Source organism: Charadrius vociferus, unplaced genomic scaffold (assembly GCF_000708025.1).
Source record: "Charadrius vociferus isolate BGI_N301 unplaced genomic scaffold, ASM70802v2 scaffold287, whole genome shotgun sequence".
Classification (NCBI taxonomy): Eukaryota; Metazoa; Chordata; class Aves; order Charadriiformes; family Charadriidae; genus Charadrius; species Charadrius vociferus.
The window spans coordinates 738,347-766,067 of record NW_009649568.1 but is presented as its reverse complement, the minus strand read 5'-3'; the positions used below and the strand labels follow the sequence as shown (position 1 = coordinate 766,067).

Here is a 27,721-nt window from a genome sequence, read left to right as displayed (position 1 = left end):
GAGAAGTTTAACATTTGCTTCTTTATGCTCAGCTCTTTATACTTACCGAGAACGGTAAGAAAAGCCTTGGAAGTTTTGACAGGCATAGTAAATAAAGAGCAGGTGTACTGCCCTTCATCCGACAGAGACACATCACTGACACTGATACTCAGTTCGTGCCATGAAGCTCGGACCAGCTCGATTCTGTTGTCTCTCAGAGCTGAAAAACAAAAAATTCATGTTATAAGGTAAGAAGCAGCCCATTTACAAAGCGTGGTACGTTCTACAAGAGGCTCTATGAAGTAGCCTACTGAAATCACACCCTGGAATACAGGGACACGGACACAGTTGTCTTCGGGCATAGTAGTTTGTTTTATCTATGAAATAAAACACAAGAGTTTACCAAGTTTCCAAATAGTGTACTGAGTGACCTGTAATATATATAAACTAAGGGACTTTAGTTACCTTCAATCTTCCTCTGACAAAACCAATATTGACTCTGATTTCTGCCCCTTAATAGCTTTGTTCAGTGCCTAAAATAACTCCTTCCTAAAAACTGCTTTTTTCATGTAATTACAAATGTGGGTGACTATTGAGAATCCTGTTTCATCTACTAATAAACTGTATTTTCAACTAAGAAGTCCAGCATTGTTTAGCTTGCTTACAGATTTTTCTCATGTCCATTACTACTCATATTGAACTGGAATATTAGATTTCTTCAATGCTGTAAGGGTTTTTCTTATCATGAATATATTGAAAGTTCCACTTCTACATGCATATATAATACATTTAAAGATTTTAGCTAATTAAATATAGTGGCTTTACTTTTTTGATTATGACGAAAAATCTGATCTTCTAACAGAAGATCCTTCCTAACAAAATTTTGTTTGCATGAAACCACTGAGGGAAGAGCAGCAGGGAGATTTACTTAAATTCAAAATGTCACTTCAGCTAATGCTTTAAAATTTTAAATATTTTGAAGCCTATATTTAGATTAACCCACATTTTCTATTTAAAAACAGTCTAAGTATTCCCAAACATTCAATTTCTCTGAAGTAAAGCTGTTTCAGGAATCTACATATATTAACTGAGTCTTTCCACAGCATAGAAATACTAGTATCAGAAGTAAGTAAACACCATAATTCTCCTAAGCGAACAATACAAAAGCCTATATAACTCAGAAAGTTTTGCTGTATAACTCTAGATTCAGATCTTTGACCTGGCAGCGTTTGAATCTGCAGTGACTCTATTTTTATAGTAAGCCTCTGATAGTCAAAAGTAAAATGGACTACTATAATTACTGGGAGAGCTATGCTTTGATTTGTGAGAAGAACCAAGACGTTCAGGGCCTTAATGCTGTTCTCGCTCACCTCTTTCTAAAGTGCCCAAAGGCTCTTGTATTTGTTTCTCCTAACATTTATATCTTCCAATGATAAAAATAAGTTTTACTGTGGTTCTTTTGCTACTAAATCTATAAGTTTCTGCCCCATTGCAAGGCTCTCCCAGTGCTGTCAATACAGGAAGATTTATGCCAAAATAAGCAGCTACAATAAAGACTCAGCAAAAATGTCACTTGAATTTGGTGTCTTCTAAGGCTACTATTCGTGTTCCTTTACAATGATTTTATTGGTTATTTGAGGGTAGGCCAGCTAAAGCTTGACTGAGTCTCTGCAGGGTCTGATGACTGAAAGGTGACAGCTTAAGCAGACCTAACAGGTAAGCACGCCGTGAGCTGCTCCAAGGCATGCCAAAGTGACTGAGACTGTGTGCAATGGACTCACTCCAAACATAACTAAGACATCTGGCCAGCCACAGCAATAAATAATTATGTAGTATATAATATATATACATATAGATAATGTAGTATATAATATAAAATGCATATAATGATGGAAAATAAGTGCAACATTAAAGCAAAGAAGCAAGCAAAACAAAAGCCACAATATGTAAAGCTGTGTACATACCACTATGCTGACATGACAGCCGAGAAAAACAAGCTCAAGAAAACAAAAAGTACATAGAAGCAAGCTTCTACCAACCCAGAATAGCAGGCAAAGCTGATGACTGTGGCTTTACTAGCCAAAAGTCCTCACAACAGTGAAGCTGTTGCTATCTTTGAGGAAGTAGATGGAGACTCAGAATTTCATTTCTCAGCATTTCAATTCTAGTCAGATGCAAACTGAGCAGACATAAGAATGGTAGTTTATTTCACGTTAATGACCTTTCAGAAAAAAAATATTTTCAAAATCACCTAGGGCTTCCAAATGGTTTGATTACCACCACACCCATATATATAATTTGGAGAACAGCATAGAAATTAAAAAAAACCACAACAACAACAACAAATAAACCCTCAGCACCCCATAATTTGAAAGTGGTGATTTTTTTTGCCTCCCCTGAATCTGAAATTATGTAAAAAATAATGTAGTATTTCATCTTACACAGTATCTACATTTTTTATAATTTTCAATTGCTACTGCCTCATGATAAATATTTATGTAGCTGTTGAAATGTTTTCCTATAGATGGGGCAATGTGAAGAATTTCATGCACTAGAAAGAACTATACCGAATTCCACTAGAGCACAAATGGGTTACAGATGATGCCAGTAGCACACCATTTCGATCCTACTAGTAGAGAAAAAAACGATTGAAATACAAACCAACTGCATCAACTACATGCCTACTGCTACCCTCCCTCATTTCCTCCCTTCCACACCTTTTTTAACCTTTGTACAACACAAAAACCTCAGCTCAGTCAATTTTCTGGAAAACTGGTAAAAACAACTACTGATCAAGAGCTGAGATCAGATGTTCCATGTTTCAGCCTGGAGTGAATTTTTATTGAAAGAACAGAGAGTTTTGTAATGGAAATATCAACACAGAGCCTTTGCAAAAAATACTGCAAATAGCACCAATATAATACTCCTTTGCAGGAAAGCTGTTTGTCAGAAGCATTTTTTCAAGTGCTAAGTCTAAATGTAATTAGATATCTGCACCATCAATGTTAAACCCAAACATCTATAAGCTTTCCTGTCTACGCAAATTTGAGAGCAAGCCAATGAGAAAACTCTACCACTATTGCTTAGACAAGGCTAGCACTTACATGGAGTCTTTTTAGAATCTTCTTTTCAAACTTTATTTCTACATCTATGTCTATATCCTTATCATATCTGTTTAGAAAGACACCAGTTCCTCCTGTGAACCTGATAGCTGTGATGGATGCCAAAACTGGTTTGTTTCCATTTTCTGTGTTAGGTATATTTTGCTAAAAGGGTGAAGTTGGATCAGAGAAAAAGGGGCTGCCTAACTGTCTAGTCCTGGCTCCCTCAACCTGGGGCAGGGGGAGCCCTCTTGGAGGGGGTGACTTCTCCCTCAGGCAGCAAATGAACAGTCAGCGGTATGGGAGAAGCCAGGAGTACTTCTAGCCAGCTAGCAACCTCCAGGCACAGAGACAAGGTGGAGCACGGATATTGCACATGGCAGAGAGTAAAGCCTTGCCAAGCCGTGTTGACGGAGCAAAGAAGCCCGTGAAGCCTGAACAGAAACCAGCTACTGAGAGGTATCAACAGGCAAGCAAAAGGTTGACAGAGATGACATACTCCTCGAGGAGCTCATGGAAAGGAAGGACGTTTATTTACACTGCTCTGTATTTTATCCCTTTCAGCAGATCTGAGTTCTACTTGTTTAAAGAGGGATCTCATCTAGTTTATTATTCTCTATTTAAAGGACATGAGTTTCAAAAGCTTTCTGTAAGCTTTTTGCCTGTTCTGTCTTTGAAGTGAGAATTGCCCCAAACAGGGCAATTTTACCACAAGGTTCAAGTCAACTCAAGGCTCTACCATAGTAGTTTAAACAAAGCACCATAAAGTAAAATACAAAATGTTCTCCCTTACTTAATTAACAGCTGAAAACAAAAAGTAGAACATGTATGGGGACATTTGGCAGGAATTTGGAGTTTGGTCCACACTAATAAACGGATTTCCTATATATTGAAATGTCCGACGTCCGTGTGTTGTTCAATACAAATGGCAGTAAGTAACTCCAGCTCCCCAAAGAAGTTAATAGGAATCGTCAGGCTTCTCTTTAAAGTGTCTCATACAAAAATACAGCTACTGTATTGTACTCAGGTGACAGTATTTATTCCTCCACTTTTTAAGGTTATACTAATAGCTCCAATTCCACAGGTAGTTTCTGAATACTATTTATTGTATTGTGGTAGTGACTAGACAGCCCAGGTGAGCACAGAAAAGAAAGCTTTGTACTTAAAGACTTTACAAGCTCTGTCCTTACTTGACTTGCATGGTTTCCTAGCCGCGCTCCTACCTCCGCCTGCTCTTTCAAAGCCTTCTCTGGAAGCTCTTCTTTTTTTCCATTTTACTTCGTTAGAAGCTTAACAGCATTTTGGCCCCTTCCTGGGGATTTTCACCTATATTTCTGAATCATTACCTTATCAATAGTTTGCATACCTACATTTTTGTATGATACAGAGATGCTAGGAAAGGTTAAATAAGCAGAATACATATTTGACTTCTGGGAAATGCACCTATGCCAAAACAGTAACAGAGAATACCACCACTGACGTCTCCTTCCTGGATTCTTATGTCACAATCACTTATAAAAAATATAAAATGCAACAAGAAATATAATTGCTTAGAAAATTCCAGTATGCCCTAAGTACATTGTTTCCGTTTTCTGTAATTCCCAAGCAGATATGATGTAGTTAATTTGCAAGGTATGAAATAATTATGTGTAAAATACTTGTTCCTAGGCAGACACACTTCATTTATTTTACTTGTCATTCTCTTTTTCTGTGGAAAAGATTTCCTTTCAGAATGTTTTCTGACACAGAAACAAGCAACCTTGATAATTTGCATAGTTTAGATTATTATGAGTAAAAGATACAGTCATGCATTTCGGCTGCATTAATTACCAGTTGTTGAGCCTGACAACCATTGAATAAACTGGTCTCCTTGTTCACAATCAAAAAAAGCTGTACTTTATTTTCTGCACAAAATAATCTAATGATCATATGTAGTCATGTAGTGAAATCTTGCAATAGGAATTATATCAAAGAGAGAAAAGAAACTTAGAAATTCACACTGTTGTGGAAAAAAAATTTCCACATTTCATCCTGGGTGGAAAATGCAGCTGGATCTGTTAGATGCAGTAGCCAGAAAGCAGCATCTTTAATCTTACTTCTCTATAATGACTACATCTTACTAGTATTTGGTGTCGTATATTTGAAGAATGGGCAAAAAACAAACAACAAACGCCCCGAATCCTCCAGAGTAATCTGCAGATGTTTTGACAATACTAACTTGACATATGCTGCTATCCTGGGATTCACTCAATAAAATTTTCTTCCTCATGTTAGAGTTGTTCCCTCTGTCATGGGAATAATGCAACCATTAGTTGGAACAAGAAAGATTTCTGGTACTCTATAGGCCATGCTAAACTCCCAGAAATTTGATACTTATAAAACTGAAACAATCCCTCTGATTATCCGATTCCAACTTTCTGAATGCAGTACCATCAGCAAATCTGAAATAGATTTCCAGGGATTTATATTTTGTTTCTGGATATACTTAGATATACTTTCGATTGCCTATTGCTTTGGTCCTAATGAATTCAATACACCAAGAGGCCTATAGGGATGATCTACAGCACTTGCCAATAGTTAGGCACCAAAATCTGTCAGGCCACATACCACCACAAGGGAAAGAAAAAAAAGAGACAGGAGGGGAGTAAATGGAAAAAAATCAAACTGTTATTGTTATTCTGTGTCTAGTTTTCTCAGCACTTATGCTCCTTTTCAAAACATTTCAACTTCCCTTAAAATAATCATGTCCTCATTAGTCTGTTTCTGTATTAACAGTTTGTCCATTTCCAGCTGATATGCAGTTATTCTAGTGATGCCTTACCTATCTAGCAGGTACTTGTATGGTATCCTAATATTTTAAAACAACTCAACTATTTGAATATGGAAATAAAATCCCTTTTCTTCCTTTTTCATTTCCAGGCATGCAATTTGATTACTTTCATACAAAGAGGGATACAAGGCTAGGGTGGCACTGGGAATATTTAGAAACCACATGTTTTCTATTTCTGTTTCTGCATGCAGCGAGGCCTTTTCAACCTCTCACTGGAAATGAAGTCCATAGCATTGCTCCTGTGAAACTATCACTTTTGCTCTTATTACTAGCTGGTCATGATTCCAACAGAGTCCAAAGGTTAGAAAGATAGGTCAACTCTTAATTAGTTTAGAGTTGTGATAGATTTCAGTACTGGGACAGAAACATTGAAATTGAGTCTACTTTCACAGGTAATGCTAATGTAGGGGGGAAAGCACTTCGTAATACATTAGAAGTTTCTATACAACCTATTAGATTGGCTGACGTATGTACCATTGGAGTCCTTTAAAGGTGACATAATTTCTAAGTAAAATTAGCGGAAATAACAAAAACTGAAGGTCACAATACTGTGGACTTTGGCTAATTGGCTGTGGAACAGTATTCTGGCCAATTTGCAGACACATGATGATTTTTTCCCCATTAGGAAAGTGATTAGTAACACAGATGAGTTCAGAAAGACATTCCAAACCGCCTGTTTCACAGTTTTGTGTCGCTCGGATGCTGAGGATACTTCAACTTCACCGAATTTTCCAACCCATTCATGTACTTACTGAATAAATTCAGGGTACCGCTAAGTTTCGCAGAAGGGGCTAAGTAAGGTTTTTGAAATGGAAGAACAACATAGCAATCCTTGGAGATTAGTTCTACTTTCATTCCAGTGCATATCGATTTCTCTTTGAACCCTTCTAAAGTACTTGGTAATCAAAAGGAAGAAATAACAGGGTCAATAGGAATATATGACTTCTGCCTCTAATCATCTGGTCATCTTCTACTTTACGCTCTGGCTTGCAATCTAATAAGAAAAAACTAGATTGTTTTCAGCTGAGAAATACTGCTGCAATATTTGATTAGCTTGTTTAGAGAACAATGTTCAACAGCAAGCTGCTTTTTCCTTTTTATATTTTTCAGATTTTTTGCACGTTGGATAATGCATATGCCAAAGCGTACAGAAAACTCCCTTCATTAGAAGAGGTGCTGACAGTCTCACTAACAGAAACATCTTCTCTGTGTTTGCTTACTGCCTTGGAAAGGAAGCTGGGGGGCCAGAACCTGTCCATACAATCTTATTAATCAGAGCTGGCTGTATTTAAAGAACAATCTTAGATGATCATGAGGACAATCCAAACAGCAAGGCAATTTCTTCAGTGAAACAACAATTCTCCATTTCCTGCTATCTGGGTAAAATGAAAACACTTTAAGGTGACTTACAACAACTTACGATCTTGAACACGTCTGCTAAGTGAGGTTTCTCCAGCTGTTGCCAGCTGACAAAAGAAGGCCAGGACGATTATATGTCCTTCATGAATAGAATAAGTACAGTAAAACCTTCCTGCATGCCAGATTTTCTTCACTGAGTTACATTTTCTCTCACAATTTTCTGTATTCTCTTCAGTTTCTCTCTTTCAGAGCATTCAAGAAACATGGCGATATGCCTTCTAGGGCGTTTATAATGCCTATTTCTGGTATTAAAGAGACAATGCACTTATGTTCTTCTCTTTTGAGAATCATAAGGATGATGTTTATTGTCTTAGGAGGTCTGAGGGCTGCCTCACTTTAACATAAGAAATTTAAGTTTCAAATCCTTTCAAAAACACACAAGTTTTGAACTATGAAGATGCTTTGTTGTTTTATCATGTTAGAATAATACTTAAAAGTACTTCTAAAAATAAAACAAAAATCACATTAGTCGGGATGAAGTGTGGTCTTACAAGGTCTGCTCATCTGGTTCCTTCTGCAACAGGGAATTACAAGATTTCCTATTATACTAATGCAACTGGACACGTGCCACAGCACAGTAGCCTAGAAAAGCTTTAAAAATCATACTTCTCAAATATGCAGCTGCAAAAATTAAAATTGCAAAATGATCTGGCAAGCTTAGAGATGGACAGAATTAAAATAAATGAGATTCAATAGATAAAAGTAATTGGTAGAAATGATAATCTTATATACCAAGTTGGAGACTAATATTTTGAAAGCAGTAATGCAGGAAAGAAGCCCTGAGGATTACAGAGGAAAGTATTTAACTATACGTTCAAATGCAGCACCACTCTCAAAAGATGAATCCTATTCTGGGTTGCACTGATCCTGGCAATTATGGTAAAAGGAAAAAATAATGCTACAATATTCCAAAACTGCGTATATCATACTGTGTCATATATTGTAAATTACAGATAGAAACATTCTCTCAGTTGGGAAGGTAATTTCTGAAGGTCTACTGATGGAATACTACTGCATAAGTAATACTATGAAAATGAAAATAATACAATGGAGAGCTGTAATAACAGCCCACACCTACCTAAGAAAATACTAATAGAAGTTTGATATTTTTTTTTCCTATAATTTTGAGGGTAATACTGAAAACACAAACCAGTATGTTTCAGGCTAAATGAGAGTTCATTGTAAGTGAGAAATATTAGATAATGACTTTATTGAAGTAGAAGGGATAAATAACTCGTAATGCACTCACAAAGTAAAATGAAGGTGCATAGATTTCCAAGTTTGGTCTTCTGTGAAGACCAGACCAGGCAATTTTTCCTCATGCTACTAATGTTGATACAAATCATTGTGCTAACAGTACTTAAATGATTGCCGACCAAGGCAGAGTTAAGCTTGTTTAGGTATTAAAAACTGTCTAGCCAAACAGCACAGAGCTCTATCAAGACAGTCTACATATTTTAAAGAACATCAGTTACAGTATACTCACTTTTTCCTCTTCAAGAGACTGCCCTTTACATTCACTGCTGGTGACCCTCATGCACTGGCTTTAGTCAGCTTTGGATGCAAGGAATCCTACAGGGTAGGGAACATAAAACAACTCGGCCAAAATTTACACTCTTAGCACCGCTGGAAATCCAGTTTCTCCTCAAACCTGCCAATGTGCAATATGTTTTTCATATGTGTCCGCAGTTGACCACATCTTAAGGAAGCTGCAGAAGTGAATTATACCCGTATTTCTCTAACCTTGAAGATGGTGACGCTACAGTTCTGGTCATTCACTAACTAAACTTAATGATCCCACCATACTGAAAATGTTTCTAGTGGCATGAATGAGTAATACTCATGGTAGAGTCATGTTTATGGTATTGCTTCATATTTCATGGAATGTCACAATCTTCTCATTTCTAAAGAGTGCAGCCCTGTTTAAACATATTCTCTTAGCGGAATTTGGAGAGAATTTCTCACTTATTAATGACTTAAGAGAGATCCCTCTCTAAGTGAGAACAGCTGTAAGATGGTCCTGTTCTTTCTGCACTTCTTGATCATTCGTGTAGATAGATAAATTAACATAGTTAATGATGCCTACATTGGCTAGACATGCAGTAGGAATACTCATTTGTCCTAACTACTCTAAGACTTCAGACTCCCTAAACTCCTGCTGCAATCAGGGGAGCAAGATAGCTTCCTCCAAAGGCCAATTAAGAACAGGTGACTGTCTTGAAAATATTACAGAACCTGAACAAAACAGCACAGAAATCATCAATGATTGATGAGTGTATCCGCAATCAATGTAGCAATTGATTCTAGTACCAATGTAAAGTCAAATACTAATGCATATGTCAATACTGAAGATGTTAGTGGTGTTAGTGATGTCTCGCACATGTCACTATTGAGGGAATTGAAATATGGAACAAAGTATCATGAGAGATCTGAGTCTAGTGCAATTCCAGAGAGGATTCTCCAAAAGTTCTTTGGTGGTTTTAACATCTTCTATGATAGAGCCCTTTAAAGTTTTATGATGTTTCTCATATAGCCTAGCAGCAGAAAATCTGCCTCTGAACCACAAGTACACAGATCCTTCCTCTTTTGTGGGATTTGTCTTAGTTTTCCAGATGCTGGTGTGCTGTGAAGGAAACTATTAGTGAGAAATGGTGACGGAAACAGATAATTAAGGGATTGGAGCATCTCTCATACAAGAAGAGGCTGACAGACTTGGGAGTGTTTAGCATGGAGAAGAAGCAAATAATGAACTTAATCCAAATTCAAAAGAAAAATTTGGCAGCAGAACTTTCTAGACCTCTAATTTTCTGAGAAACCTGCTCTAAGTGGAAATAGTTGGAGAAGAAAGTTAGACTAGGTGACTTCCAAAGGTCCTTTCCAACATGAAATATTCTGTGATCTTGTGATTCTAGATGTTTTTGGGGTACAGAATGTGCATATCACAAAATTCAGGAATGTGACCAGTTCTGAAACACCAACAAAAAATCCCTTTGGTGGTTATTCACAAAGATTAATCCTCTTCAGTTTCTCCTAAGCAATTTTCTCTCTCATGGAGGCTTTGGATTAGAGTCCCTCAGAAGAGGCTGCCTGTCTCCTCCTTTATAGTCAACAAAAAAAAAAAAGAAAAAAAAAAAAGAAAAAAAGAGAAAAGGAGAGAGAGAAAGAGAAAAATTAGCTTTCCTAGTCTACACCTAGTTTGTGCAAATATACTTCTTGTGCACCTATATTCCAAGACTGTAGTGGCATCACAAGTGCAGCAACACAATACTTGGAGTCCAGAGTGCTGTCCAGACATATTGATCATGTACTATGGAATATAATTTGGAAAAATAAACCAAATATTTAACATACAATGACATACTAAGTACTAATAGCTGCACTGAATAAAGACTCTACTATGAATAAATGCATTATTTAACAAAGAATAGATGGTGACAGTAATAGATTCGTGGACTCATGCTGCCATTGGTAGCATTTATCCCCAATATCTGACAGTTTTGGGGCCATTCATATACACTGGATATATTTGAGTATACCAGAAGAAACTAGTCCATGCTTAACATACATGTCTAGACAAAAAATGGCTGAATGCATCTTGGCTTTTTCATTTAAATATGTATTGCAGGCATTTTCTTCTTTAAAAGTTGGGGGAAAAATATTCTTCTGGCTGTTTCTTTCTGTAATTCAAATTGTATCAGTAGGTAAAGGACTGAAGACATTAATTTGAAACGCAAATATATAGAGTAACTACCATTTTCAGCTACATAGCTAGAGAATGCTATTTACCCTTCACCCTTGCAACAGATGATTAATAATATTAGAATATTAGTTCTCATGCTGTACTTAACTGGCATAGTCTGAAGACTCACCAAGAAACCACCAACACTAACCCGTCTTCAGTTTATTACTTTCAAAGTATAGATTTGCATATCATGCTTGTCATACTAAAAGAAGCACTAAATATTTAAAAATTGCAAGGAGTTGTTCCAATATTAACTGTTTTTTTGTGGCTTTTTAATAGACTATAAGTTACTTAAGTATTGGAGATACAATCTAAGAAGAATTTCTGAATTTACTGTGTACTACTGAATTGTATATAATGGACCAAGAGTGATTTCCTCTTCTGCTTCTCAAGCTGGCTGAGACATGGCACAAGCAAAGGAGGTACCTGGCCTTCAGGGCAGTGAATGTTACTGTATTCTTTCTTGGGCTTGTCGACAAAGTGCCCGTCAGAGGACATTAATTGCACATTTGGATGATAATAAGTTCATAGCATCAGATGTAATAAAGAGTGCTGCAGTAACAATCTGCAAGACTGGATACATGAATGTTTTTGGTATCTAAGTTATAACATCCCATTTTTAATTATACTGTGTCCTTGATTCCTCCTTCTCTCTCCTGTTTTCACTTCAGAGCTGATTCACTTAACTCCTTTTTACCGAGTATTCAACTACTTTTTCCTCTTCTCCAGGCACAAAATTTAACACCTCTGTTTAAAAAAGCATTTAGAAAAAGAAACCTGTTGTCTATACACCTGAATCTCCTTTCCCATCTTATTCAACTCCTGGTAGACTCAACAGTTCTGGAAACATTCCAGACATCAAATTCACTTCTGCTACACAATGATATTTTAACACTACCACTTTCGATAAAAACAGTGGTTTTTCTTCTGTTTTCCATTTTACTTGCAAACTCTGTTTGCCAAGTTTGGTGCTTTCCTCAGAACCTCCTCTTGCCCTTCTTTAATTTGGGTGTTCCCAAATTCTTAAGCCAAAACTAATTGAATTAAATTTTATATTGAATTTCTTTCTCCTATAACAACCTTTAGTATACTCAATAAATGTTTTTCTTTTAACAGACAATATTTGTCCTGCCTCACTGATCCCGTCTTTTCTTCATTCTTTATTCCTCTTACTCTTCATCTTCCTTCCTTCTTTTTCTTTGAAATCTTTCCTAACTGCACACAGATGTGGGTGTTGCCAAACCTTGGAATAAGCTGTCTTTGACTGCACTTGTTCCTCCATCTTGTCTCTTCCTCTTCTCCCTATCTTTAATCAATAAAAAAACCTCTTAGTAACACTTCCTTTTTTCTGTAGTGAATAATTTTGTTTCCTCTGTGTGACAGATAATTTCTCTATGAGAATGAGACCACTGAAAGAAATTAGAAAATAAGAACGGACTAAACCAATTGCATATGAAATATATATTTGGAATAGTGATTAGTCATTCTTTTAAAGGGAAGAGTTCATAAAATTAATTTATTTCTTTATATTTCCAAATATAAACTCCAAAGTACACTTTAACTTTTCTGTAGCAAAAATGCAACAATTGCAAATTTAAATTAATTTACACTTATCAGCACCCTGAGCTGTATTAGGAAGAATGTTGCCAACAGATCCACGGACATGATCCTTCCCTCTGCTTAGCACTAGTGAGGGCACACCTGTGGCCAGTACTGTGTCCAGTTCTGGGCTCATCTGATACAAGAGAGACAGGGACATACTGGAGTGCAACAAAGGACCACAAAGGCGATTAAGGGACTGGAACATCTGTCATATAAGGAGAGGCTGAAAGCGTGGGGACTGTTCATCCTGGAGAAGAGAAGGCTTAGGGGGATATTATCAGTGTTTATAATTACTTGATGAGGGGAGCAGAGAAGAAGGACCCAGGTACTTCTCAGTAGTGCACTCTGATAGGCCAAAAGGCAATGAGCACAAATTGAAATTCAGGAAATTCAACTTGAGCATAAAAAAAATTATTTTACTGTGAGGGTGGTCAGACACCTGCACAGGTTGCCCAGAGAGGTTGTAGAGTCTTGGAGATATTTAAAACCTGACTGGACATGGTCTGGGGCAACCTGCTCTGGCTGACCCAGCTTAAGCAGGGCGGTTGGACTAAACGATCTCCAGAGGTCCTTTCCAACCTCAGCTATTCTATGATTCTCTGATTTGTACAGCTTTTACCTGTATCAAAATACTACAGAAAAATAAAACAAACAAAAAAAAAAGTTTTCTAGCATTCCTCTCCTCCTTTTTGGCTTTTAAATTATTTTCTTATAATTAACAACTGATATCCCAAATAGCACTCTGCTGAACTATGCCGAAGACAACTGTTTGAGGACTATCCATCCATAGAGATAAGTCTTACTTGGTATTGTTAAAACATTGACAGACTAATGTGATCTCCTCTGGAAATGAGTGCTGTTCTGAGCAAGCCCTCCCATGAACATGTCTTTTGCCAGAACAACAAAGAATTAAAAAACCTTTGACTGCATCGGTGAAAACTTTTCCAGTTAGAACAACAGAAAGGGACAAGCTTGAGAGAAGGAATCCTGCCAGATGTTCTTCATGACTATGCACAGATGAGCTCTTGCACGATCCAGGATCATGTTCTAGGTGGTTGTGATATGTTCTCAGCTGCTTTTGCTACTTGTAGGATATCACAGGCTTAAGCCCCCCAAGAAAACTTTTGCATCAACACTGAATTACAGCATCATGGTCAGAAATAATAATAACAACAACAATAGCAGACTTGTTGGAAGCTCTGGCAACTTAGATCTTCAGGGTTATTGAAAAGCCCAACAAATTACCTCTCTACTGAGGGTTAATTTCCTCATTGAGAAAGGATGTTACTGCTAGCCAGAAATTTAAAATGTTTCCTCCTCCGACCAGCAATCCCATGGTGTTATCAGGATTCAGCTGGAGCTAAAGAAATCTATTTAAGAAAATCCCTACAAGAAAAAAAAATGAGTTCTATAATCCAGTTATTAAAGGTGCAGTCATGAAGTACCTGCAATTGCTGACTTACTGAATATGCTTTTGAACCCTCTATGCTTGATAGACAAGAATCATACTGGATTACTTTATTTCCAAGAGGTCCATTCTCAGAACAGGAAAAAAAAAACCAACAATCACTTCTTATATATTACCTATACAGCACTTATTAACCCCCCATTACAAATCTGAATTGAAAAAAAATAGCAATAATTTTGTAGAAAAATTGCTCAGAGCTGATACTTTCTCTAGTGTTTCCTAAATTTGAAACTTTTTGCAGATTTAATTTTCTCTAGCTGAACGCTGGAAAGTATTACCAAACAGCGAGAGACTAAAACAACATAAAACAATCCCCTACCACCATGACCAAAAGAAAAAGAATGCTCAAACAGTTCTAGCACAGAAAACGACAATCCTATCAATTTAAGAATACCAGGAGATTTCACTTTATAGCCAGGCTGAGGAGGGTAATCAGAGCTATAAGGATTGATATTAACTTAAAGACACTGTAAAGTTCTGTAGAAGACCATAGGGAAGCTCCTACTGTAAAATCTAGCTCATGAGCTTTACCAATAATTAGCAGAGTCTGCAACCAGGTTGATCTCCAGGGGATGAAGACAAAACAAAATCCTCATATGCAAATCTGTCTTCCCAATTCTACCAACAGACATAAAACATTAAGTGGATTAAAGCCAAAAAGGGGCAAAAAAAAGCCTTTGTCTCCCTCAATAGCACTTTAGAGGATGAAGTTCCTTGGAGACTGCTTAAATTCAGAAATGGGAAGGGGGGGGTAAAGACTGTGGAACTACTTGAGGATCTGGCCCTGGAGTGTCTATCTAGATCCAAGACAGACAGCTACAGATGAGTCTAGATGAAACATTACTGACTGCGACAGATAAAGTAGGATGGGAATGATGATTACACTGCTCTGCAAAGTGAATTGCTGTAGCCAAAATGATGTCCTGAATTATTCTATGAATGTAGTCGCTGATCATCCATTTTAAAATTAAAGATACATTGTTCCCTGTGAAAATGAAATCAACGACTCGACTCTGATCTCCCCCGTTATGGAACAAATCAAATAATGTAAATCAAGTGTCATCTTGTAAGGTGATCCCTACTGGAATAAATTCAGCAGCTGAGACAGACATGTCAAAAAGCCACTGCAACAATACCCATGAAGCTCACTGGCACCCTGCACCATTATTTGGTTTCTGATACTTTTGTCAATTTTTTACGGAACAGTACCTAGCTCTAGTTGTAGGTGAACTCACCACATAAAACTGTAGCAAACACCAGAAACATGAATTCCTGTGCCTAAGGAAAACATTTGGGCACCGCTGAAATCCTTCAATTATGCACTGACAGGTACGTAGCTGAGTTGCTGAGTTCAAGTCTCCCAGGATGAACAAAAACCAAAGGGAAACTGACTAAATTCTCCCACGTCACCTTAACTGCATGGAGTTGTGGGGTAGATCATGTGTCTGCATCAGGGCAATTCACAAACAAGGTGGTCCTCCACTTATTTTACCCATGAGCTCACCCACTAGATGACCTCAGAGTTACTTGCTAGATTGACTCCTGCATGACAGGTATAAGCAAACTGTGATCCTCCAAAACCTGCCTCTTCACATTCACCCCAAAACTTCTCGTTAGAGACCCCTACTCAGAAAGGAACAGAGCCCAGAATTTCCAACTCGCTTAACCATCTACATGCCATCACCACTGGACTTTTGGGCATTTGCCATTAAAAGTTTTCTTTGAAACTGTCCTACTACGTATGAATACACACCATACACATATAAAGAGAAATATATATTAATTGAAGCAAAGACTTGAACATTATTTTCCTGTGTTTCCTGTCCACTAGCTCATCTTTTTTCTGCTCCCCGCTATGAATATTTGCAGTGGAATAGCTTCAGTAAGGGAAGGCGTGAGCAAAGCCCATTAAGTCCAGTAACCAGATGGTAAGGACATTCTCTGAGAAGGTTGGTAGACCAAAAGTCTTATTACTGGTTTGTATTAGAGACTGTGGCAGTTACAAAACTTGTCCCTTCTTAACTCATCTCACTAGCAGTGACTGCTCTAACTACCTGGCTACCAGTTAGGCCAAGCAGCCTCTTCGCTGTTCTTCAACTTGTGTCTTTGTTTCGTTGTGAGGAAGACCTGACCTGGTTTAAATGCAGTCTTTAAGAGAGAAGTGGAAAATCCCAAGAAGTGCTAAATACCTCCCTTTAGGGTGAAGCTGCTTGTCCAGGCTCTATTCCTCCTCATTAGGATTTCCTAATATTTAGTTTTCATATCTTCTGCTTCAGCTCACTGTCTTTGGAAAACCCCACTCTTAATTTGTCTTGCTCTTTCCAGACATTTCTGAGAGCTTAAACATGTAATTTGAGGCAGACATTTCCTACAGGTACATGTGCCATTTTGTGGAACCAGTCTATTGCTATCCTAGTAAGGAAAAACTGTAGTTTTCATTAAACAATCATGTGTTATGAAGTCACTAACAAAAGTCAAGTGTTGACTCTTCAACCTCCCACCACACCTACTTGACTGTTTTCAAGCCAAACACCAGGAAGGATTCTTTTTCATTTCATCATATAATAAATGATATAATTAAAATTCAGTACTGGGCACTAGTTATCAACGCACAGTGCCAACATCTATATGGATTCCACCAGAGAGGTATACGTAATGAACTTCCCTAAACCAAGTTTTTTAAACATATCAAAGTTCTCATTACTTGCAATATTAATGCAATTGATGTTTGAATGTATGAAGTATGAAAAGTTCTGTATAAACCAGAACTGATGGAGTAAGGAAGATGATTATTTTTCTAATTTCTGTTTTGGTGTACAGGGAAAAAGGGTGACATTTCCATGGTTGGAGTTAAAGACATCTCTTGTCTGAAAAACGGATTCTGGTAACATCAACAATATACAACCTATACAGGGTATGTGTATCAACTTAGAGGAAAAAATGAGGAAAACAATCGTTAAGACAAAGAGCAGACTAAACTAAACCTGACAGGCTTGAGTGATGACATAATACTCTCTTACTCTGTGATGGTGACACAAAAATGCCAAAGGACACAAAGCTGTCAGTCTTGTTGTTTATCTTCTATCTAAGACTAATAAAAGGAGGTTGGTGATTGACAGAACAGACATGGGCACAGTTCTAGGCATACAGTTTGCACTCTGTTTGAAAAATGTATTGATGGTTTTAGGGGTGGCTTATTTGTTATTGCCTTTTCTGCATTACCTTTGTGATCTTTCACAAACTTTTGATAGAACTTTTTTAAAGCAATCGTTGATTTTTAAAATCATGATTAGTAGTTATAATTGCTGGTATTGTGGTGCCCTTTTAATTTATTAACAGCATCAGCTTCTGGACAAGTGTCCAACTTAGTTGAAAACAAAACTCAGTTTTGTGTAACCTTTTAGGTACTGTCACGGTGAATAATTTAATATTATCAAACATTTCTACTTTTAGCTGTCTCAGAAAACAAAGCCTAAATGCATCCTGCTACATCAGCGCCTAACAACTAAAAATGGAAAATGACACAGGTCTCTATAGAGCACATTGAAGCAGCAGCACTTAATTTTAGCACATAAATCTTGTAAGGCAGGTAAAACTACAAAGAGAGAGAACGAGGAACAGTCTACATAGTGAAGCATTGCTGAAAACAAGTGACTTGTTTGGTTATTGCCCCAATTACTCTGTAGGAAACAGCTGGTAGAAAATACTCTGAAATGAACCAAGTATCTTTCAGTTATACAGAATATTTCAATTGGGTAGTCTGTGTTATTAAAAACACAGGAAATAGCATTTTCAAAATCTTTCCATAAATAAATATGTGTGTGTGCACATGAGGATGCAATGCCAGTAAAACTCAAAATATTCTGCTTTATTACTTAAGATAATTTTATTATTACTTGGTGGACAACAGGATGGCCATGAGTCAGCAATGTGCCCTGGTGGCCAAGAAGGCGAATGGCATCCTGAGGTGCATCAAGAAGAGTGTGGCCAGCAGGTCGAGGGAGGTCAACCTCCCCCTCTACTCTGCCCTGGTGTACTGCGTCCAGTTCTGGGCTCCCCGGTTCAAGAAAGAGAGGGATCTGCTGGAGAGGGTCCAGCAAAGGGCTACAAAGATGATTAGGGGGTTGGAGCATCTTTCTTATGAGGAAAGGCTGAGGGATTTGGGTCTCTTTAGTTTAGAGAAAAGAAGACTGAGGGGGGATCTTATCAATGCTTATAAATACTTAAAGGGAGGATGCCAGGGGGATGGGAACAGTCTTTCTTCAGTGGTGCCCAGTGATAGGACAAGAGGTAATGCGCACAAACTTGAACATAGGAAGTTCCATCTTAACATGAGGAGGAACTTCTTTACTTTGAGGGTAGTGGAGCACTGGAACAGGCTGTCCAGAGAGGTGGTGGAGTCTCCCACTCTGGAGACATTCAAAACCCGCCTGGACGCTGTCCTGTGCAACCTGTTGTAGGTGACCCTGCTCTGGTGGGGGGGGTCGGACTAGATGATCTCCAGAGGTCCCTTCCAACCCTGACCATTCTGTGATTCTGTAACCTCATACAATTGAAGAAGGTACCCTATAGAGCCACACTGTCCTGCAATTCATTCCTTTCACTGGAAGGGTTGCACAGGCCTGTGTTAGCAAGGTACATCTTTATGACTCCCAAGAGATACCTTCTTTTCTAAAAGCAAATGCACACATAAATAAGAAGGGCATTTTGCTCCCAATTCACTCTTCCCCTCATACAGAAATTAACATTGAGAAACACAATACTGAGGAGCAATATATGTTTCCCACTGAGGCTGGCTGCTCCCCTGCAAAGCCCTGAACGTACTCCTGAGAAACAAATGATCTGCTTCTGCTTTGCATCCTGGTTTGTTGTTTGACCTTGTCTGCAGATACTTTAGCTCGCTGAGCCTATGATTTCTAACCCCACACGGTGACAGTGACTTTTCCTTCCATCTAACACTTGCTGTAAAGTGTTATTAGGGGAAAGGCAAGGTACCCAAGAAAGGTGGAGATTCAGTTCTCATTCCAGAGTGGACTGGAAAACGTTCCTTTATTGACACAGAAATACAAATTAGCTCAGTTTTAACAGCTCCATTCACCTCCTAGTTGCTGAGCATTGGGGCAGCAGCAGCAAGAACAGGAAGAAAGTCTTTGTCTGGAACAGCTGAACTGAACAGGCATTTCACTATGCTTTTACATCCCACTGCTACAGGTCCCGTGCTTGCTACCATGGCGTTTGAGACAGAAGTTTCAATTCTGAACTCCTCACTGACTACAAACCAGTGCAACCTCCTCTCCCCTATTTCAGTCATTTTGACTGATGACAAATATATTTTTCAAGTTTCAACAAATCATTTCACTTTAAGGTTGAGCTTCAGCAGTATATTTAACGCTGGCCAATGCAGGCACAACAATTCATAATGTGAAGGATAATCAGAAAATTCCCCTTTCTTTCCTGTATTACAACTGCATTACAGTGCAGTTATATATATTATAATGCATCATGTGTCACTGTGCACCACTGTGCTACAGGCACATTATTCCAGCTGTTGAAGTTATTTCTCTTTGGCATCATGTCTCAGTACCTGAATCCCCCCAAAGCTCAGAAATGCACAGCCTATCATGTCTTATTACATCAGTAATATAGAAAACCTGTCTAGCCAGTGAACTTAGCAGCAGGTAACTCTTACTCCATCCCCTTGCCCTGCACTCCACTCACATGTTTCCAGTGATAACAGAGTATTTTATTGTTATTTCAGGTGCAGGAATCTGCCAGTGTTTCAGCCATCTTGTCTTCCTTGGGGCAGGATAAGAGTAAAATATGTGAATGAAATACATGAGTGGAATAGAGGGGTTTTTTTATTTGCTGAAGTGTGCATTAGCTGTACTGCTTCTCCCTATTGCAGTATAGCTGTTAGCCTTCTTAAAGAGATCAGTACCTTTAACAAGCGCATCTCTAGAAATTTTATATAGAAACCATTGCATTTAATATGCCCTTATTTTCTCTGAATTTTTTGTTCAGAAAATAGGGACTTCTTACTAGTGTTACTAGTATAATAAAAATCATCTGATAACACTGTATCATTTCAGTTTGATATATTTAAAGCAGTAACCTGATACACTGACTGTCATTTAAATATGCAACCACAATACCATGTTATTACTCCCCTCTCCATGCCACACTCCATAGTGAAATTCAACAACAATTAAATGAAAGCATTTAAACAAATTTGCAGTTTCAAGGGCAGCCTTAAAGTATTACAAGAAAGACTGAAAGCACTATGTTCTTAACACCCTGATGTCAGCCTCCTGTCAAAGTAGCTTTATTCTGACTACAAAAGAATGTGATCTTGACCAAAATAACAATGAAGGGAAGCACTCAGTCAGAACTGCTCAGATGTAATTCTTGCTATAACACATTCCTTGTTGCAAATAGATTCTCAGATGCCACTGGATCAGGTAAATTTCTACTTCAAAATTTTAAATGCTTTGCTAAAGTAACACCCTTAACAACTTTACGATGGTAAATGGAAATTATACTCACACAGTCACGTGCAACACCATGAAACAAACACTGGTACTGGGAAGAGAATAGCACTTAACTGGACTAGAAGACTTTGAGAAAAATGAGACATGAGCAAAATGCCTAGGAGGCATGAATCACAGATGCATATCTCAATGTATACCAGTCTCTTCTCAGTCTTTGATAAATGAGATAAACTTTTTACCTTCTACTCCTATTTCAGAAATGCAGATGATAGTTACCAGCAGCACAGAGATACTGAGTTCATTCATATATAACGCATTCAGAGGAAAAAGCTAAAGAACATAGCTTCTTGTTATATTCAGGAAAATAAGTGATGTTCCCAGTTCAATTCTTAAAACTACAATATCATTAATAACATCCTACATTTTAAATCAAATAAATTAGCAATACCAGATTCAAAGTAAAAAAAAAAATAAAAATCACAGCATCACAACCATCTCAGAGCTCTATGTCTTATTTTCTCACAGATCAAAATGCAAAGATGGAAGACAAAATACAATTAAATATTTTAAAGACTAGCAAACATTTACTTTTTCTGGTAAAAGCTAGGAGTAGTTTCCACAGCCTTGGAAGTTCCTTGGGGAAAATCTAAATACCCATATTCCATTTTCCAACGGTCTGTGCCTAAATACAGGTATATATTGCAACCGCCACAGATTTGCATGGTGCTGTCAAACCTGAGCAACCCAGTCGTACCTCTGCTTCTCAGCTATAGCAGCAGCAGCTCATATATGCACAGTCCCAAAGAAGAGTTTACTTCTTAGTTTAGGCATACCTGGCATGTGAAATCCCCAATATGATGAGAGGGAGGTGACTCTGAAGGCACATCACCTGAGAAGCAGTTTATCACTGTAGGCTTTCTTTGTTATCTGGCCAAAACATAAACTATCTCATGATCCCCTGTGGATACGCATGGAGGACACACACTGCAAATGTGGAATGCCCCTGAAGATATTGGAATGCCATCATATGAGGCTGAACTAAAAAGAAAGCTAAGTTAAGCTGTATCCAGAGGTTAACTGGAAACAGGATATAATATGCAATGAGCATGTACTTCTATATGTATGAGCCAGCAATGTGCCCTGGCGGTCAAGAAGGCGAATGGCATCCTGAGGTGCATCAAGAAGAGTGTGGCCAGCAAGTCAAGGGAGGTCATCCTCCCCCTCTACTCTGCCCTGGTGAGACCGCATCTGGAGTACTGTGTCCAGTTCTGGGCTCCCCCAGCTCAAGAAGGACAGGGAACTACTGGAGAGGGTCCAGCAAAGGGCTACAAAGATGATTAGGGGACTGGAGCATCTTTCTTATGAGGAAAGGCTGAGGGATTTGGGTCTCTTTAGTTTAGAGAAAAGAAGACTGAGGGGGGATCTTATCAATGCTTATAAATACTTAAAGGGTGCCAGGGAGAGGGGAACAGTCTTTTTTCAGTGGTGCTCAGGACAAGAGGTAATGCGCACAAGCTTGAACATAGGAAGTTCCATCTTAACATGAGGAGGAACTTCTTTACTTTGAGGGTAGTGGAGCACTGGAACAGGCTGCCCAGAGAGGTGGTGGAGTCTCCCACTCTGGAGATGTTCAAAACCCGCCTGGACGCCATCCTGTGCAACCTGTTGTAGTGACCCTACTCTGGCAGGGGGGTTGGACTAGATGATCTCCAGAGGTCCCTTCCAACCCTGACCATTCTGTGACTCTGCAAATATACTCCTTGGTAGTCGCTGCTCGAATTAATGACCTTTTGAATAGTCTCAAAGCAAAGCACCACAAAGCATGAATTGTAAAATAAGGAATAGCAGAAGAGTCACCACAAAAGGTGGTTCTGCAGTGGACAATGTAGTACCCCAGTAGGAGTGTCAGACGCAGCATGCATCTAATGGCATAGGGCAGAGGTATCTGTAACAGCCCAGCTGCATTCCAGCTTGGCTCAGCAGCAGTAACGTAAGCATGGTGAAGTGGCTACACCACTCCAGGGACCTGTGCTGGTATTTCAGCAGAACACTTTGCTTGGCTGCATGTCTCAGTCAGTATCTCTGCCTTCTTGCTAGGTTTTTGTTTCCCTAACACAGCAATGCTGAAACTGACTGTGGGAAATTTCCAAGTTTTTCTTATCTATTGAGTGGAGCCTGATTTGACTGGCACATTGATTGTTGTAGAAAAACCTCACAAAACAGAGAATTGTTTTATTCTTGTAATTAATAAGGTGTAAGCTTCATGTTAAGGAAACCTTTTATCCTCCAGATAGTGTACTATGCCATTACAAAGTGAATAATAATAATTTGTCCAGCAGGTCTAGCAAGAATGCATCAGAATTCACAGTAACAATTTACAGGACCATTGATTGCCAAAATATTTGATCAGTCTGTATCATTCATCTATTGTAATATTTATTGCAGATTTAAGTAGTTTTCCTGTGCTCATTATCTCTGCAAACCATATTGAGAGTTGCAGTTCTTCAAATAACTTTTTATAGAATAGAATAAAAAGCGGCTCTTAAGTTTCTAAGCAGAAAGATAAAACAGAAATTATTTTCTATTTTTCATTGCAAGGTGATGTTTTCACTAATCATACTACCAGAATCAATGCACCACAAAAGATTGTTTGGCACAGAGAATATACATCACAGATAAACTTAATTACTTTTCAAAAGGGAAAGAAACCTGTTCTATGAAACAGCAGACAGGTCTCATATCGACCTGACATGAGCAGACACAGCTGATCACTGCTATACCACAGTTCAGACATGGCTGTGTTTTACAAAACTTCTATCAGGCATAGGCAAGTTACCTACTGTAACAGTTCTAGAATTAGTGTTGTTTTCACAGATGTCTTTTTACTTGACACTATTAGATCTGGCGGAAGAGTAGGATCAGTGAGTGCCCTCTAAAACTGACACTAGAGATTTATGGTGAAACACTTTTTCAGTCAAGACAGCATCTGTCACTATTATTCACACTGAGAAGCATCTTAATCGGCAGGAAGCTCCGCTGCAATCGATTACGAGGTAATTCCTGCCCGTGGTAGCCTTTGGTCCAAGTGCGTCACAGCTTGACTCAGAGAGACGCCTTTGCTCACCTCCTCTTCAACCAGGAGAATGTGGTATTTCAGCAAACGTATTCTCAAGGACTCGTAGTGGATCCCTGGTCGTATCAGCACCGTGGCAAGTAGCTTTGTGCATGATTTCCTTATCCTTATCCTAAGGTAGCCTAGCTCACAGAAAAGCAGAGACAGACCATGTGGCCATTTACTTAGAAATTATAGTTATGAGACCCTACGTAGTTCTTCATTTAACCGCCAAGATTGTGTTCTCCTTTCTTGAGTCAGAAGGAAGTGAGAAACATACTGATTAGGCTGCACCATCTTTACTGAGGTTAGGATAAGAGCACCATATTAACGAATTGTAATTAAACTAACTGATGGACAAAGAGAATTTGCAAGATTTACCTAGTTTGTATCTAAGATGAAGACCTGTGTGATGCAAGTTTGCTGAGGAACACAGTGCATCCTTAGGAGACAAAACGGATGAAGACCTGTGTGATGCAAGTTTGCAGGGACACTGAGGAACACAGTGCATGCTTAGGAGACAAAACAGATAGTAAACATGACGTTATCTTCTGAACTATAAGGCATGGCAGACATGCAATCTCTCAGATGGCTATATATATACATAAAAAAACCCTCAAGTACTTGTAGGTGTACTCAAAACAACTTGTTTTCTTGAAGTTAATATCATGAATTCCATATTCCACATTAAGTATCGGTAGCACTGATTTTGCAAGAAATACACTTCAAAACACATCTCAGAGGTATAGTAGACTATATTATTTTCACTGAACAGGAAGTTAGTGACATAAAATCCTTCATCAATAATCTTAGTGTAGTCCTGTCCCATTTCAATCCAATTTATGCTGCTCAAAAGCTTTTGAGCTACTTTCTCATAGAATAATGGTGCTGCTGCTTTTCCTTTGCTCTTTGTGGCTTGCACAGCATTTCAGATTTGATAAATCAAGCCCTAAAAGTTTTATGATTATTTCTGTTGTTTCAAGATTCCCCTCCATATACTATTTTCTTGTCTTATAATTTTCTTTTTCTTTCTTACATCACTGTACTTCAATAAATGCACTTTGTTTCACAGAGCTTTGCTAGTCTGTTTTTTATGCTGTCTCTTTATTATATTCTACTTCTTTTATTTCTTTTGTTTTCCTTTTATCTTCTTTCACGTCTCTCTATTGTTATGGTGTGCTGAACTACACAGTAGGAGCAAAGCTACCACGCATTCTAAGAAGGATTTCTGAATTTAGAGGGGGAAGGAATCAGTCCTAATCTGGGTTCAACTCCCTTTTTTTTTTTCCTGTAGTAATAAGGTAATTACTCAATTGCGCTTCCAGAATCTAATTATATTGAGTATTATTTCATTAGCCTTTTCTTTTTAATAATCGTTACAAGGTTTGTAAACTCTTTTGTGCAGTTATACCCAACACAATGATGGCTATGGCTTACACACTCTTAAGGAAATTGTAAACTGCTATTTGAACACACTAGAATGAGAGGCACATTAAGAGATAACATGAAGGGAACTAAGTAGCAAATTACTCCATATGCTTTCTGAGACATTTGCATTAAATATTAAAAACAGTGGAAGAGCACATAACCTGTCATATCTTAGCTCTCCTGTATCTTTCTCTTCGTACTTTCGCAGGCTTTTTTTCCCTTTACTTCAATACTTAAATTGAAAATACAAATAAATGGAAATACTCTTTAACAATCAACCAACCAGCTGGAATATTAAGTTTCAGATGTTAATCAAATTTCTTCTTGCATGACATCGGAACCTTATGGAGCAATGGATTCAGAGCCACACTGCCTGCACGAGATGAGGACATAGTGAAGGCACAGTAAGGGAAGATGGCCAGTCTCCTGCTCCATGCAAGAGCATGTAACTGGTAGGCACGCGCTAATGATAAAGTTCCTCTTTAAGGAGCTTTAGATACTATTACTTAAAAATTTTGTTTCCTAAACCCACTTCATTTTCAGAATTTGCAAAAGTCAACAATGACCTCATTGGCAACTATAACAGGAATAAATCATGGCATGGCAGGTATTTTAACGAACCTGTTCTCCCTCTTGTTTTTCTCCTGCCCTTCCCTCCCCCTCCAAATACATATTTCAGTTCTAAGCTGTCCATTTTGTACACGTACCAAATTTGTGCACTGGAACTCACCTCATGTAGACAGGAAAATAAGATTGAGTGGCAAATAATTCAGTTATGTCTGGCTGTGATTTCATATTTATATATAAAGTAGCAGGGGGGGAGTTTTGTTTTTTAATAACACCATCTCAGAGGTACAATTCTACAATCCATATTTAATCTAGCAAATAATAAAAAAATGGTTTATTAATCAGTTTACAGAACCTTTTTTTTTTAATTTTTTGACTACAGGTTCTAAACTATTATCTTTTTCTAACGATAATTATTCTGTTAATGCTATGAATCTATAGTTCCATTAGAGTACAAAATAACTGTGGGAGGTAAAGTCCCAGTTCTCTCTTATATTTAACATTTTTTTCCAGTCTTTTTTTAAGTTACTCTCAAAACATTATGAGAATTGACAAGCCTCCTATTTCTGATGATACTTTTTCTAGTAATCTAATTAGTTCTTCCTGTTCTGTGATTGTTATGCAATTATATTATGTCATGAAAACAGCATGTTCTGTCAAATTGTTCTTTTTGTTTCCTCATGAAGTTTTACTACATTAAAAACAAGACAAAAAGCATTCTCTGTAACAAAGTCATAAATAACCTCTGGCATCTTTTTTTATATTTATAAAACTCTTATTAACAAATGAGACCTTCAATTTACTGGAACATATTGAGTATGTGAAAATAAAATCTTGCATCATAACACACTATCTTTGAAATGTTCTGCGCCAATCATATCAGATTGTTCTCATTGACTCAATCAGGCATAATTTAATCAGAAATAAATTAGACTTCCTCTATTAGAGTAAAAATAAACACTTGATTCATATTCATTCCCTTTAAATATTTTCTTGTATCTGCAATGGTATAAGGGTTAACGGGCTCAGCAGGCCCTCTGGCAAAGTGATGCATTCTCAGCTGATCCTTTGGACATTATGTGTGATAATGGATGTCTTTTTGGCTGATGACACTGAGATTGTATGAAATGATCACCTGATAATATCTCTCACACTGTAGCTGTATCTGTATCTATATACAAGTTCTCTGTTTTGGCTAACCATAGCTAAAATGAAGACCATTTTCTTGGATGAACTACATCTTTATCCTAAGAAAGAACAGAAGTTTTCCTAAAAGCAAAGTGAGTTTGACAACAGAATAGTGTCTGTACAAAAATGGCAGATGATGCTTTGTGGGTAGCTTTTAAAATTAAAATGAATAAAATACTAGGAAACTATATCCGAAAAAGAACAATCTTGAATCAGAAAGGAAGTAACCTTCAGCGAAGAAAGACATTAATTATCTTTTATCTGAATATCAAAATGTTAAATATGTGGGGGCAAAGTCTTTAGTCTCACCAAGCCTGTCTGATAAAAGCATATGTTTTTGCCTTTGTCTAGCCGCAGCTTATGCCACAGTTTTCCGAAGATCATCAAAGAAAGTTACTCAATATACAGCACCTTTTCCTTGTGCCCAAGGCTCTTAAAGGAAGACATCGCCAGACTAATGGTATAATCCATGAGCACAAGGTGGGGTTGAGAATCAATACTTAGTCATTCTCTCAGATGAAACATGTAGCTGCCCCAGGTCATACAGAATGTGGTCACAGCAATCTGCATCAGACTCTGGGATGGGTTATTACAAGCATCTATTAAACAAATGCAGGAATGAGGGGCAGCCTCAGATGTGATTAAAGAAAACACTGGAATCACAGAACACTGAATGAACTGCTGTCCTCTAAAATCCTTTTGTGAAGAAACAGCCTTGATTCATTCTGTGTCAGCAAAAACTGTCAAATGAATGACACACTTGGGCATCGAGCATTCATGCTTCACATTGCCAAATG

General features: G+C 37.9%; 1 protein-coding gene across 1 annotated transcript in view; it reads right to left on the bottom strand.

Moving 5' to 3' along the window:
- CADM2 (cell adhesion molecule 2) overlaps nucleotides 1-27,721 on the bottom strand; it is a 215,706-nt gene that overhangs the window by 125,017 nt on the left and 62,968 nt on the right. Inside the window, exon 3 of the mRNA XM_009890102.1 lies at nucleotides 47-199. Coding sequence (XP_009888404.1) covers nucleotides 47-199 — 153 coding nt within the window. The remainder of the gene's footprint in view (nucleotides 1-46; nucleotides 200-27,721) is intronic.